This window comes from Coregonus clupeaformis, chromosome 20 (genome assembly GCF_020615455.1).
Source record: "Coregonus clupeaformis isolate EN_2021a chromosome 20, ASM2061545v1, whole genome shotgun sequence".
Lineage (NCBI taxonomy): Eukaryota > Metazoa > Chordata > Actinopteri > Salmoniformes > Salmonidae > Coregonus > Coregonus clupeaformis.
In genome coordinates this window covers 55,311,830-55,327,347 of record NC_059211.1, presented here as the reverse complement: position 1 = coordinate 55,327,347, position 15,518 = coordinate 55,311,830, and the positions used below count along the sequence as shown (strand labels likewise).

At 43.6% G+C, this 15,518-nt stretch overlaps 1 protein-coding gene across 1 annotated transcript in view; it reads right to left on the bottom strand.

The window, feature by feature from the left end:
* Window positions 1-9,775: 9,775 nt before the first annotated feature.
* Window positions 9,776-15,518, bottom strand: part of kif1aa (kinesin family member 1Aa) — a 144,170-nt gene continuing 138,427 nt past the window's right edge. Inside the window, 2 exon segments of the mRNA XM_045205588.1 lie at window positions 9,776-10,165; window positions 15,260-15,378. Coding sequence (XP_045061523.1) covers window positions 10,123-10,165; window positions 15,260-15,378 — 162 coding nt within the window. The 3' untranslated portion in view covers window positions 9,776-10,122.

Here is a 15,518-nt window from a genome sequence, read left to right as displayed (position 1 = left end):
ATTTAGCAGACGCTCTTATCCAGAGCGACTTACAAATTGGTGCGTTCAACTTAACTTGACTTGAATATACATTTCACGCAATATACATTTTACCTTGTCTTGGAGGTCCTCAGAACATTTCAAGTTTTACCTAACATTACCACAACATTCTCAGCATGCCAATGTGTAGCTCCTTAAAGCAGATTGGAATGCATCCCCATTATGTTACTTTTCAGATTGAATGGCATTTGAGGATTGTATTGTAGGAGATATGGAGACACATGGCATTTCAATTTACAGTATCTCACAAAAGTGAGTACACCCCTCACATTTTTGTAAATATTTGAGTATATCTTTTCATGTGACAACACTGAAGAAATGACACTTTGCTACAATATAAAGTAGTGAGTGGACAGCTTGTATAACAGTGTAAATTTGCTGTCCCCTCAAAATAACACAACACACAGCCATTAATGTCTAAACCCCTGGCAACAAAAGTGAGTACACCCCTAAGTGAAAATGTACAAATTGGGCACAAAGTGTCAATATTTTGTGTGGCCACCATCATTTCCCAGCACTGCCTTAACCCTCTTGGGCATGGAGTTCACCAGAGCTTCACAGGTTGCCACTGGAGTCCTCTTCCACACCTCCATGACGACGTCACAGAGCTGGTGGATGTTAGAGACCTTGCACTCCTCCACCTTCCGTTTGAGGATGCCCCACAGATGCTCAATAGGGTTTAGGTCTGGAGACATGGTTGGCCTTTAGGTCTGGAGACATGGTTGGCCAGTCCATCACCTTTACCCTCAGCTTCTTTAGCGAGGCAGTGGTCGTCTTGGAGGTGTGTTTGGGGTCGTTATCATGTTGGAATACTGCCCTGCGGCCCAGTCTCCGAAGGGAGGGGATCATGCTCTGCTTCAGTATGTCACAGTACATGTTGGCATTCATGGTTCCCTCAATGAACTGTAGCTCCCCAGTGCCGGCAGCACTCATGCAGCCCCAGACCATGACACTCCCACCACCATGCTTGACTGTAGGCAAGACACACTTGTCTTTGTACTCCTCACCTGGTTGCCGCCACACACGCTTGACACCATCTGAACCAAATAAGTTTATCTTGGTCTCATCAGACCACAGGACATGGTTCCAGTAATCCATGTCCTTAGTCTGCTTGTCTTCAGTAAACTGTTTGCGGGCTTTCTTGAGCATCATCTTTAGAAGAGGCTTCCTTCTGGGACGACAGCCATGCAGACCAATTTGATGCAGTGTGCGGCGTATGGTCTGAGCACTGACAGGCTGACCCCCCCACCCCTTCAACCTCTGCAGCAATGCTGGCAGCACTCATACGTCTATTTCCCAAAGACAACCTCTGGATATGACGCTGAGCACGTGCACTCAACTTCTTTGGTCGACCATGGCGAGGCCTGTTCTGAGTGGAACCTGTCCTGTTAAACCGCTGTATGGTCTTGGCCACCGTGCTGCAGCTCAGTTTCAGGGTCTTGGCAATCTTCTTATAGCCCAGGCCATCTTTATGTAGAGCAACAATTCTTTTTTTCAGATCCTCAGAGAGTTCTTTGCCATGAGGTGCCATGTTGAACTTCCAGTGACCAGTATGAGCGATGACACCAAATTTAACACACCTGCTCCCCATTCACACCTGAGACCTTGTAACACTAACGAGTCACATGACACCGGGGAGGGAAAATGGCTAATTGGGCCCAATTTGGACATTTTCACTTAGGGGTGTACTCACTTTTGTTGCCAGCGGTTTAGACATTAATGGCTGTGTGTTGTGTTATTTTGAGGGGACAGCAAATGTACACTGTTATACAAGCTGTACACTCACTACTTTACATTGTAGCAAAGTGTCATTTCTTCAGTGTTGTCACATGAAAAGATATACTCAAATATTTACAAAAATGTGAGGGGTGTATTCACTTTTGTGAGATACTGTAATTCACAGAACATTTGAATGGCATTTCATCATAACCATATTTTTAACACTTCATTTGTTTACAATCTGCACATAGTCCCGTATAGCCCAATTGGTAGAGCATGGCATTTGCAAAGCCAGGGTTATGGGTTCGATTCCCACGGGGGGCCCAGTATGAAAAAAATAAAATAAAAAATAAACACTAACTGTAAGTCGCTCTGGATAAGAGCGTCTGCTAAAATGACTAAGATGTGGGGTTTGAACCTACAATGTTTGGTTACCTAGCCAGATCATTAACCCTCTGCGCCATAAGAAGATAGCTGTGACCTTGTGTTTGTTCATTTCTTTGTCAATCATGTACTTGTAACATTCTTCATAACGTTTTGAAAGTCTTCTGAAATGTGATTTTTGAAATTGAGAAGAGGTAAAAAAAAAAAAAAATCAGAGTCTGTATTTAAGAAGAATATGAATACACAAGAATATAAGTTATTTAAAGGAAGCTCTATCCAACTAAAATGAAGACATAATGGGGATGCATTCTAATCTGCTTTAATTTGCATGCTGAGAATGTTGTGGTAATATTAGGTCAAACTTAAATGTAACATTTTCTAAATGTTCTTGAAATGTTCGGAGGACCTCCAAGACAAGGTAAAATGTATATTGCGTGAACATCAATGGAATATTATGTTAAACCTAAAACAAATATGCTATGAACGTCATAAAAACTGACTTATTTCATTCTTACAACATTAAGGGACCGTCCTGTGCAACCTAACTTAAATGTATGAATGTCATCACAACTGAGCATATTTTATGTTTTGGGAACGTATCTCTTGTGATATACCCACACTGTTCCCACAACCTAATTACATGTTCTGGGAACCTTTAAAGAATTCAGAAAGGTCAACATTCTTGCAACATTATGTTTTGGGAACATATATTTTGTGATGTCCCCACAATGTTCCCAACATACTGTTCCCACAACCTAATGAAACCTTCTGGGAACCTTTAGAGAACAGATTAAATGTGTTCTAGGAACATTCTTGCAAATGTTTTATACAAACATACAAACTTTTGGGAAATGTTCTGTGGTGGTTGTTACAGATACACAACATTTGATTGAATGTTAGAACATTCCAAGGATATTTAATCTTAAACATTTTTGATAAATAAATAGATTTGATAAAAAAAACATTCTCTGAATGTTTTGGGGATGTTATCATCCTAAAGTTAGATAAAACCCTAACTAAAATGTAATGGGAATCTCAGCTAACATTCTGGGAATGTTCCCGGTTTGCTGGGTGGTTTCTTCCAACCTATATGTCATACTTAATCCTACGTATTCTATCAAATCTTAAAATATAATCTATTAGAATAGAATTTTTTAATAGATAAATAAAGAGGCTTATAATCTCCAGCACACAGGGAACAACATCAACACAAAAATGGACATGTACTTTGGTCGTGTTTCATAAGTTCCACGTTTATTTAATATCAATCTGACGATGTGTTTTAGTGTACACAAACTTTTTATGCTTAACTCCAACACTCAAATAGAGACATTGATTTAACTACTGAACATTTAAAACAGTGTTTAAATGGGTTACAGCTGTATAATGCACGGTTTACAGCAATCGTGTTTATTTATATACAATGCAAAATAATGTGAAGAAAAACAAATAGAGAAATGTTTTAATGGGTGCAGTTTGACAGAGCTTTAGGAACAACAGCATCAGTTCTGATTAAATATGGAAGCACACTTCATTAACATAATGATGATAAACAGCTGCTTTGTGAAGGCTGTTAGGATATGATGGTGACGACAGAGTGGGTGTTGTGATGTTTTGTGGCCAGACAGTGAAATAGGATTGACGGACAGACAGTGTCTGTGTTTCCAAATGGCACCCTATTCCCTATATAGTGCACTACTTTTGACCAGGGCCCATAGGGTTGCGTCCCACTATTTGGGACGCAGCCCCCAGTATACATTATGTCCTGTCTACATTCAACGGGGGCCATATGAACACTTCTCCTCTTAAGTAAGGCTCTATTATGTCCAACAAAAATGTAGTGCCCTAATATTGTAAACTGGGAAGGAGGCAACCATAACCTGCTCAATACGCCCACACACTGCAATCCAATATAATTAAGAATGATGTAATAATAATAGACTGTATGTGAGATTTCAGTGATGCACCGCCACCATCCATGACTATTCGGGTTGTCTGATTTAAATCAATCGAACAAGACAACCGTGATGGAAATCAGACAGGCCCAACAGGTGTAGGGCCACCCTGTAGCTCAGTTGGTAGAGCGTGGCGCTTGCAACGCCAGGGTTGTGGGTTCGTTTCCCACGGGGGGGGTTGGGCAGTATGAAAAACGTATGCACTCACTAACTGTAAGTCGCTCTGGATAAGAGCGTCTGCTAAAATGACTAAAATGTGTAGGACCCACTGGTACAAGTAGACCTCTGACCCCTCAACAATACGACACATCTGGAATCTCATTCCTCAACAAAAAAAAAAATAGCCAAGAATCACACAAATGCCTGCGCTACAAGACATTATAGTTCACTGACAGACTCACATTCAGTAGCACTACACACAGGGACCACGAGTAGTCATCTCAGCCAGACAGATATTTAGGTAAATAGTCATAATCATATTAGATTATCTCAGCTATTATATAGACAGTGATCCACTGAAACTACAAAAGGAATGACAAACTGGTTTTTTAAATACACATTTACTGCAAGCAGGTTATACCCTGTAGTTACACAGTAAGATACACTGATTTGGGTAAAAGTACCTTCCATTACAACCCTCATTAGATTGAATCATTACTGTAAAATATAATATCATTCACAACACACAGAGCCCTTTCAACATTGTACAGTATGTGAAGAGATATGCATGTTGGTACAGTGAAGTTCAACATACAGTATCAACAACAACACTAGTGCTGTGGGGGGAATAAACAAAAAAAAATCCCCTAACTGGATTGCATGTTCCGTTGTATTGAATAGCAGAGCCACAGCTGTGCTCCGTTGTACTGAATAGCAGAGCCACAGCTGTGCTCTGTTGTACTGAATAGCAGAGCCACAGCTGTGCTCCGTTGTATTGAATAGCAGAGCCACAGCTGTGTTCCGTTGTACTGAATAGCAGAGCCACAGCTGTGCTCCGTTGTATTGAATAGCAGCGCCACAGCTGTGCTCCGTTGTATTGAATAGCAGAGCCACAGCTGTGCTCCGTTGTACTGAATAGCAGAGCCACAGCTGTGCTCCGTTGTATTGAATAGCAGCGCCACAGCTGTGCTCCGTTGTATTGAATAGCAGAGCCACAGCTGTGCTCCGTTGTATTGAATAGCAGAGCCACAGCTGTGCTCCGTTGTATTGAATAGCAGGGCCACAGCTGTGCTCCGTTGTATTGAATAGCAGAGCCACAGCTGTGTTCCGTTGTATTGAATAGCAGGGCCACAGCTGTGCTCCGTTGTATTGAATAGCAGAGCCACAGCTGTGCTCCGTTGTATTGAATAGCAGAGCCACAGCTGTGCTCCGTTGTACTGAATAGCAGAGCCACAGCTGTGTTCTGTTGTATTGAATAGCAGAGCCACAGCAATACAAGTCCATTGTGTCAGACTCAGCACACATTGGAGTTGGTGTTGCAGTGTACTTTTAGCTGTCTTACTTCACATTGGCAGTACAGTTCTTCCTTCTCTTAATAATATGATGCATCTCGAATGGCACCCTATTCCCTATGTACTGTAGTGCAGTATACTAGGAACTATATAGGGAATAGGGTGCCATTCGAGACACAACCTATAAGCGCTATGTCATTTCCTGCTCGCATTGAGCATGCTCTGTAGGTTGGCTGGCCTCAGGCATGCTCCTTATCAAAAGCTACAGGTGCCGGTGTATCAATCGATCCAGTTGGGCTCCGTCTCCACACCAATGGCTGGAAGGCGATGGGATGATGAATGAGCCCATCAAACACCGTCACCCTGGGTATGCTATGACTCACATAAAGAAGGACAAGAAGAACCCTGCATACAATGAAAGTAGGCATACTGACAACCATGTACTCGTCCAACTGTGAGTGCAATACATAGCAGGGTAATAGAATAGTAATACGCAATACAACTGATAACCAACTTGGTAAAAAAAAAAAAAACACAAAAAGGCTCCTCAGTTATCATTCTGCTTCCCTGTTGTCTGGACCGAACCGCAACGATGACTAACGTATGCTCACTACAAAACAAACAGCCCATAATGTACTATATTCATCACGATTCATTCACATACAGGAGCTGCAATACTGATGTATACATCCACATGTACACAGTAAGTGCTGTTGAACGGAAAAAAAAAGGGACTAAAGACTAAAATATTAAGCTTCACATGAGATGAACTAAAAAGAAGCGATTAAGGAGGATGTGAGCTCCATGTCATTTGCTGGATTCGATCTGGTTATTATACAGAAAATGTCTACAATTAAATATCAGTAGTAGATTTCTGTAGAAATGGATCATCTTATACTATCACTCGATAATATGTTTATAAAATGCCATACGGTATATGACAACTCATATTCACTGTCTTTAAGTGCATGAAACAATTCAAGTGCATACACTCATGTCAATCTGTGACAATTGTTTTGTTGTTCTGGCTCTGTACTCCAGCACTTCGGATTTGAAATGATACAATGACTATGAGGTTAAAGTGCAGACTGTCAGCTTTAATTTGAGGGTATTTTCATCCATATCGGGTGAACCGTTTAGAAATTACAGCATTTTTTGTACATAGTCGCCCCATTTTAGGGGACCAAAAGTATTGGGACAAATTCACTTATAATTTCAAATCCAAAGTGCTGGAGTACAGAGCCAAAACCACAACAACAACAAAAATGGTCACTTGTACCAATACTTTTGCGGCTCTCTGTATATTAGCCTGCTGTGTACATAAACAGATTATGATTAGCTAGAAGAAGAAAAAAAAACAGCCACGTGATGATGCTCGAGTCCCAAATAGAACCCTATTCCCTATGTAGTGTACTACTTTAAACAAGGGCCCATAGGGCTCTGGTCAAAAGTAGTGCACTACATAGGGAACAGGGCACCATTTGGGACCGCAACCATGAGAGATGTAGAAGTAGATCCAAAGCGACCGACCGGTGACTGCAGACATACTGTTTGAAAAGAGAGGCACTACATCATATCCAATGTACAAATCCTTGTTCAGAAACCCAGTTTCTTGTCTTATCCCCCCAGTGTGCTACAAAACAGGGAGCTTGTTTTCATTGACATTATTCTATTCACAATGTAAGGGATCGGGATCGTTTCCCATCTTGGGTTTGAATTAGAATTCATTTCCATTACATTCACAATCTCCCCAAGCTGATAAAATATTGTGGCGTGAGTAAAATCGGGTTTGCAATTAAGTTCAGGTGCAACACTTCAAAATCTACCTATGTGATGTTGATGGTTTAATTCAAGTAATATATAGCCGCTATACTATAGCACATAGAAGCTGGCCCTGTGTCAATTTGTTTTGGGGGGGGTAGCACTATTCACTACTAACCACAGTAAGAGGGGGCAGAGGTCATAGGTCGTGTTATCAAAAAACGTTAGTGGAACTCATAATAAAAAGTGCTGTGTGCAAAAATTGCACTGTAACTAGTTTAGAAATATAAATGTATTTGTAAATAAATACATGCAGAAATAAATAAATAATCATGTTGTTAAATATTTAAATATATCACATATTAATACAAAGAAAAATCAATAGACTTTAGAGATTAATCAAGGTTACATTTGGGAGGATTTTCATAAAATGTTATTTTATGTAGCTACTGTAGATGCCTTCTAGTTACTGTAGATGCCTTCTAGTTACTGTAGATACCTTCATAGTTACTGCAGATACCTTCATAGGTATTGTAAATACGTTCAAAGCTACTGTAGATACCTTCATAGTTACTGTAGTTACCTTCAGAGCTACTGTAGTTACCTTCATAGTTACTGTAGATACCTTCATAGGTATTGTAAATACATTCAAAGCTACTGTAGATACCTTCATAGTTACTGTAAATACGTTCAAAGCTACTGTAGATACCTTCATAGTTACCGTAGATACCTTCAGAGCTACTGTAGATACCTTCATAGTTACTGTAGATACCTTCAGAGCTACTGTAGTTACCTTCATAGCTACTGTAGATACCTTCATAGTTACTGTAAATACGTTCAAAGCTACTGTAGATACCTTCATAGTTACCGTAGATACCTTCAGAGCTACTGTAGATACCTTCAGAGCTACTGTAGTTACCTTCATAGCTACTGTAGATACCTTCAAAGTTACTGTAGATACCTTCATAGTTACCGTAGATACCTTCAGAGCTACTGTAGATACCTTCATAGTTACTGTAGATACCTTCATAGTTACCGTAGATACCTTCATAGTTACCGTAGCTAAACCATCATCTTGTTTTATCAGAACACCAGTGTGAACATGTGATCACATGATCAATGCCAACCCTTCTGTCTTGTAGCCAGGCTGTACAGTGCGTCCCAAACGGTACCCTGTTCCCTTTATAGTGCACTACTATTGACGAGAGTCCTATGGGCCCTGGTCTAAAGTAGTGCACTATATAGGGAATAGGGTGCCGTTTTGGGGTGTAACCTGTGTGTGTTGACGTCTAAGGACTTATCAGGAGGAACAGGGAGATTACATTATGTCAAGATTCATAAGATGGAGTAACTATGTCCTGTCCAACAGAGCTGAACAGAGCTGAGCTGGTATGGAAAGGGAAAAGGGACAGATAGAGTAACTATGTCCTGTCCAACAGAGCTGAACAGAGCTGAGCTGGTATGGAAAGGGAAAAGGGACAGATAGAGTAACTATGTCCTGTCCAACAGAGCTGAGCTGGTATGGAAAGGGAAAAGGGACAGATAGAGTAACTCTGTCCTGTCCAACAGAGCTGAGCTGGTATGGATAGGGAAAAGGGACAGAAGAGGTACACTACACGCAACAACTGTCAATTGTAATTTTTCAGCCTTATATTTTAGCAGAACTGAGGAAACCCTAGTTTGGCGAAAATGTGTTTACTTTGAATTCTAACCTGTTTTTTTAAACATTGTACAGAGCAACACTAAGAGCAGCAATATAACCAAGACCACATCTCTGGAGTCAGTAGTACTCATAGAATCTAGATCCTATTTCTATGGTAGTACTTCCATCTCTGTTTTCTCCTGTAAGGTAAGCTGAGGCGCAGTAATGCAGTAATGTGAACAGCTTTAGACAGAGCGATTTACTGTCAACAACTGCTGATTTTAATTTTTTTCTCTCTTTCCTGATGGAATAAATGTGTTATTTAATAAAGCTCAACGTGTTACTGATGACTACCATACAGTACATCATAATGCTAGTCTGTAAAATAGGGAACCGCTAACTAACTATCCCTTCGTCCCCTTAGTCAGCTCCGAGAGGTAAGGAGGAGGTTTTGGCCTGCGTTCCAAATGTCTGTCAGGCTTGTACCACTGCCTGTCTGTGTGGGCTTTATCATCTGGTTAACCCCTCTCCAAGGCCGAGTCCCAAATGGCACCCTATTCCCTATATAGTGCACTACTTTTGACCAATGCCCTATGGGTCCATCTTACAGTAGTACAACCTATGGGCACTGGTCAAAATGTGGGACTCAGCCTTGGAGAGGGGTTAACCAGATGATAAAGCCCACACAGACAGGCAGTGGTACAAGCCTGACAGACATTTGGAACGCAGGCCAAAACCTCCTCCTTACCTCTCGGAGCTGACTAAGGGGACGAAGGGGTAGTTAGTTAGCGGTTCCCTATTTTACAGACTAGCATTATGATGTACTGTATGGTAGTCATCAGCAACACTCAGCCTTGGAGAGGGGTTAACCAGATGATAAAGGCCACACAGACAGGCAGTGGTACAGGCCTGACAGACATACAACGATGCTGGAGGCCTCAGGGCCTTGGATACACTGGTGGTCTGCTTGTGATAAACTGGGCGTGTGCAGAAGGAGGAGGAGCAAGTTTAGTTACTAGTGTAGGATGGAGGGGGTCAGGGGTCAGCGCAGGAGTAAAGGAGTAATAAGGGATCTGGGATCTGGGATCTGGGATCTATATACAGGTTAGTCTCTTTGTGTTCTAATGTTTTCAATCTTCTTTATAAGACGTGTGTCGTTCGATTGTTTGTGTCACATCCTCATCTGTCCAGCTCTCCTTCTGGAGAGTTTTGATCTGGTGGAAACAAGGGGGAGAGAATACATATTGATTCAAAATACCAACGATACAGTTTTGTTCACATTTACTGTGACTACCAGGCATCACAACGTATGAATAATAACATACAGTGGATAAACGTAAGGTTACTTGCGTAACCACGGTTCTCTGACAATATCAGTGAGATGTATCGCGTGTGGGGGTTCGCTAAGAACCGCCTACTCTTGGAAGTACCAATAACAAACGTCTGTTGGAGACAGACAGATAGAGGGGCGAATGAGGCGAGACCCTCACTTCCATAAAAGGAGCCACTTCTCCCGCCTTCTGGTTATTCTCAAGCCTGCTTCTCTTCCTTGAGCTCTTGTGAGCAGGGGAATGTGGTGATACATCTCATTCATATTAATCAGAGAACCTGGTTACGCAAGTTCTCTTTCAAATACTTGTTAATATGTATCAAGTGGCCAACTTCCTTATCGCAAAGACATATGCTCTCCGAAGCCAGGGAAGTCCCAACGTAGCAACCGTCAGAGGTCCTGAAACGAAGGGAGTGTGCAGCAGGAAGGTGCAGAGACAGCCCCTTCAGGAAAAACCTCATAACTACAGTGCATTCGGAAAGTATTCAGACCCTTTCCCTTTTTCCACATTTTGTTACGTCACAGCCTTATTCTAAAATTGATTAAATAAAAAATATCCCTCATCAATCTACACACAATACCCCATAATGACAAAGCGAAAAAGGGTTTTTAGAAATGTTTGCAAATGTATGACAAATAAAAAACAGAAATAGCTTATTTACGTAAGCATTCAGACCCTTTGCTATGAGACTCAAAATTGAGCTCAGGTGCATCCTGTTTCCATTGATCATCCTTGAGATGTTTCTACAACTTGATTGGAGTCCATATTTGGTAAATTCAATTGATTTGACATGATTTGGAAAGGCACACACCTGTCTATATAAGGTCCCACAGTTGACAGTGCATGTCAGAGCAAAAACCAAGCCATGAGGTCGAAGGAATTGTCCGTAGGGCTCCGAGACAGGATTGTGTTGAGGCACAGATCTGGGGAAGGGTACCAAAACATTTCTGCAGCATTGAAGGTCCCCAAGAACACAGGGGCCTCCATCATTCTTAAATGGAAGACGTTTGGAACCACCAAGACTCTTCCTAGAGCTGGCCGCCCGGCCAAACAGAGCAATCAGGGGAGAAGGGCCTTGGTCAGGGAGGTGACCAAGAACCCCATGGTCACTGTGACAGAGTTCCAGAGTTTCTCTGTGGAGATGGGAGAAACTTCCAGAAAAACAACCATCTCTGCAGCACTCCACCAATCAGGCCTTTATGGTAGTGTGGCCAGACGGAAGCCACTCCTCAGTAAAAGGCACATGACAGCCCGCTTGGAGTTTGCCAAAAGGCACCTAAAGGACTCTTAGACCATGAGAAACAAGATTCTCTGGTCTGATGAAACCAAGATTGAACTCTTTGGCCTGAATGCCAAGCATCACGTCTGGAGGAAACCTGGCACCATCGTTACGGTGAAGCATGGTGGTGGTAGAATCATGCTGTGGGGATGTTTTTCAGCAGCAGGGACTGGGAGACTAGTCAGGATCGAGGCAAAGATGAACGGAGCAAAGTACAGAGAGAGACCTGAAAATAGCTGTGCAGCGACGCTCCCCATCCAACCTGACAGAGCTTGAAAGGATCTGCAGAGAAGAATAGGAGAAACTCCCCAAATATAGGGGTGCCAAGCTTGTAGAATCATACCCAAGAAGACTCAAGGCTGTAATCACTGCCAAAGATGCTTCAACATAGTACTGAGTAAAGGGTCTGAATACTTATGTAGATGTGCTATTTCAGTTTTTTTAAATGTATAATTGTGCAAACATTTCTAAAAACCTGTTTTTGCTTTCTCATTATGGGGTATTGTGTGTAGATTGATGAGGAGAAAAAACAATTTAATCAATTTTAGAATAAGGCTGTAACGTAACAAAATGTGGAAAAAGTAAATGGGTCTGAACGCTTTCCGAATGTGGGGGACAGCCCAGTACAAGGCTCCAATCTCAGCATAATGAGACATGTCCCATGAGGTCAACTCCTGTGTACTAGAGGGCCCTTCCTAAGATAAATACAATGGTCCCCATGAATCGTCAGGATACAGTCAAAAAGACACCCTTGCCCCGGAGTTGTCCTACAATCCGAACCGCACACACTGGACAACGACAGGGATGTCCTTCTAGGGAAAGCTACAGGGTAAAAGCCATAGGCTTCAAGGTGTGACAATTGGAAAGAGTCGACCCGGGACAACAATGAGGTTAGGTAACTAACCTGAAAAACGCTGGGAGAGCACAGTCTACGCCAAGGGTAGCAGTAAAGTGAAAGAAGGAGGAATATGACGTCTCTGCGCTTTTCAAGGTGGCCAAAGCTTCTGTGAAAGGATTGTAAGCACAATAGTTGCATCCCACGTCGAGCTAAAAACTTAGAGACTGAGCATAAGTGGCGTGGCCCTCTTAGAGTAGACACAACAGTTATGGATGAACTGTATCACTGTCGGGGCCTTGGCAGGCCGAGAAAGTGGCAAAAAGCACAACAAAATCAACCTCTCCATCCATTTTTTTCATTTTTCCTCGCCGGCTATGCCCCGAAGGCTAAATCATCCGGGTCACGATGGAGAATTGCTTTGTTCACTAGGGTATAAACCCTGCATGATGATAGCTGGTCATCGAGGGGCTCAAAGATGAGGAGGGAAAGCATATGGCATCACCCACCTTTCCTGGGTGTGTCAGCTCTTTCCATCCAAATGGCATGGTAACCGTGTTATAGGGCGTGGCCTCCCCTAGCCCTATCGGATCGTCACTTCTACCAGGGTGCTGTAAGTCAGCCTGGATAGATACGGGAAGAGGGCTCTCTCAGAACGGAGCAGCCAGCGCCACGACATAAAAACGTCCGGCAATATAGTCGAAGGAAGAAGGAAGCAACTGCAGCCTGGACAATAAGACCATTACATCACTGGTCTGTCATCTCCCGTGAGATGGGGAGGTAGAGCAGGCAGTAGCCTGGTTGCATGAACCAATCGCAGTAAAAAACTGGCGGAGGAAATGCAGAGGCTTTGTGTACTTGGGAGATAGCTGTCTGGGTCTCTGACGCCTGTGAGATAGCTGTCTGGGTCTCTGAAGCCTGTGAGATAGCTGTCTGGGTCTCTGACGCCTGTGAGATAACCGTCTGGGTCTCTGAAGCCTGTGAGATAACTGTCTGGGTCTCTGACGCCTGTGAGATAGCTGTCTGGGTCTCTGACGCCTGTGAGATAACTGTCTGGGTCTCTGAAGCCTCTGAGATAACTGTCTGGGTCTCTGACGCCTGTGAGATAGCTGTCTGGGTCTCTGACGCCTGTGAGATAGCTGTCTGGGTCTCTGACGCCTGTGAGATAGCTGTCTGGGTCTCTGACGCCTGTGAGATAGCTGTCTGGGTCTCTGATGCCTGTGAGAGCCTGAGGGAGGAGAGCCTGAGGGAGGAGAGCCTAAGGGAGGAGAGCCTAAGGGAGGAGAGCCTAAGGGAGGAGAGCCTGAGGGAGGAGAGCCTGAGGGAGGAGAGCCTGAGGGAGGAGAGCCTGAGGGAGGAGAGCCTAAGGGAGGAGAGCCTGAGGGAGGAGAGCCTAAGGGAGGAGAGCCTGAGAGAGGAGAAGGAGTAGCAACCGTTAAACCAGAAGAGAGGGGGTAGGGCAGAGAGCCATAAGCCTTGCACACCACCCTCCTCAGCCGCCATGGCTGCGCCCCCTAAGTTGGCCAACCTTTCTTACCACCCCTTAGGAGGGATAGAAGGGCGGATCCTTGCCGCGGCTGCAGCGTAAAAGACTGCTTCCCTACAGGTTTGGTCTGGTTCAGGGGCCTAGCCTGAGTCTTGGCAGACTGCTGCTTCGCCGGGGACCTCAGTCCCCAAAGGCCAACTTGTTGCCCCCTCCAAGCTGTGACGCTGGGGCGAGATGCAGGAACCAACGGGCTGCCACGGGGCCCTTGTCTGCGGGGCAGGCAGAAGTTAAAGGCTTCGCTTTCCTTTTTTGCGCATTTCACACTTCTTCCGCATGGCGGCGACAGTGGGCCCGAACAACTCCTTGGGTGTCACTGGGGCGTCGAGGAGGACCACTTTCTGCTTTGTTTGTTAAAGCTGGATAAGCTCAGCCAAAGTGCTCGTTCTGGCTCATGGTATGGCAACAGCCTTGGATGGCACTACGGGAGGCAGGGAGGTTCAGATCTCCTTCCAATCTCCTCCCAAGCATCTGGGTCTAGGGTGTCTGAGTCCAGTTGCTCCCCCCCCCCCCCTCCTCCTCCAGTAACTCAGCCTGAAAATCCAACAATAAAGAGGTCAGGTTGAACGGACCAACGGAGACTGAGAAGTAGAAAAGGGAATTTCTACTCGGGAAAAAAATATTCTGGTTAGTACTGAACCTCTCAACAGGGTCTGAAGACCTACGCTCAGCAGCAATATCCTTCACAGTTCGCTTGTGAGCAGGTAAGCAGGCAACAGGTATCCAGTCGATGTGAGGAGAGCTGGAGTAGTGACACTCTTCTGGTGAGGAAGAGAAGTGAGTATAACCAGAGGGCGGGAGAAGTGGCTCCTTTTATGGAAGTGAGGGTCTCACCTCATTCGCCGCTCTATCAGACGTTTGTGATTGGTACTTCCGAGACTAGGCGGTCCTTAGCGAAAGCCCACACGCGGTACATCGAAACAAGTATTTGAAAAGAGTACTCCTTTAAAAGTTATAATTCAACTGGGATTTTAAAGTTTACAATTACATTTGACATGTTTTGTTAATTTAGCAGACACTCTTATCCAGAGCAACTTACAATCAGTGCATTAAACTAAAGTAGATTTATTTTTTTAAACACACACGATCACGATCATTGAAATGATGACATTCTTCAAAATAGCCGCTATGTGCAAAACCAAACGCTAGTAAGAGTGAAGGTGGTGGATGAGGTGAGTTTCCCTCGTACTATGTAAAGCACTTTGAGTACCTTCGTTGGTAGAAAGACGCTATATAAAAAGGTGCTATACAAATTCAATTCATTATTATTATTCTTTATTAAGGAAAAACAAAAAAACTTTAGTGTATCAGCCGTGTTACCTGATGGATCCAGCCAGGAGAGGGTTAAAGGCATAGAGCCAGTCGTGCATCTCCTTGTCGTTGCTGGCTTGGAGCAGTATGCCGCGGTGCTCCGTACACACAGCAAACGTGTTTGGGGTCTGTTGGGGGAAACAAGCAGAGGTACAGTACTGTTAAAACCAGCCAGCTGCCCAGAGCTGCTTACGTTTGGGGGGGAAGTAGGAAGAGGGAGAGAGGAGGGAAAAACATGTCATCCTCTTTTCAAATGCAGTACATATAG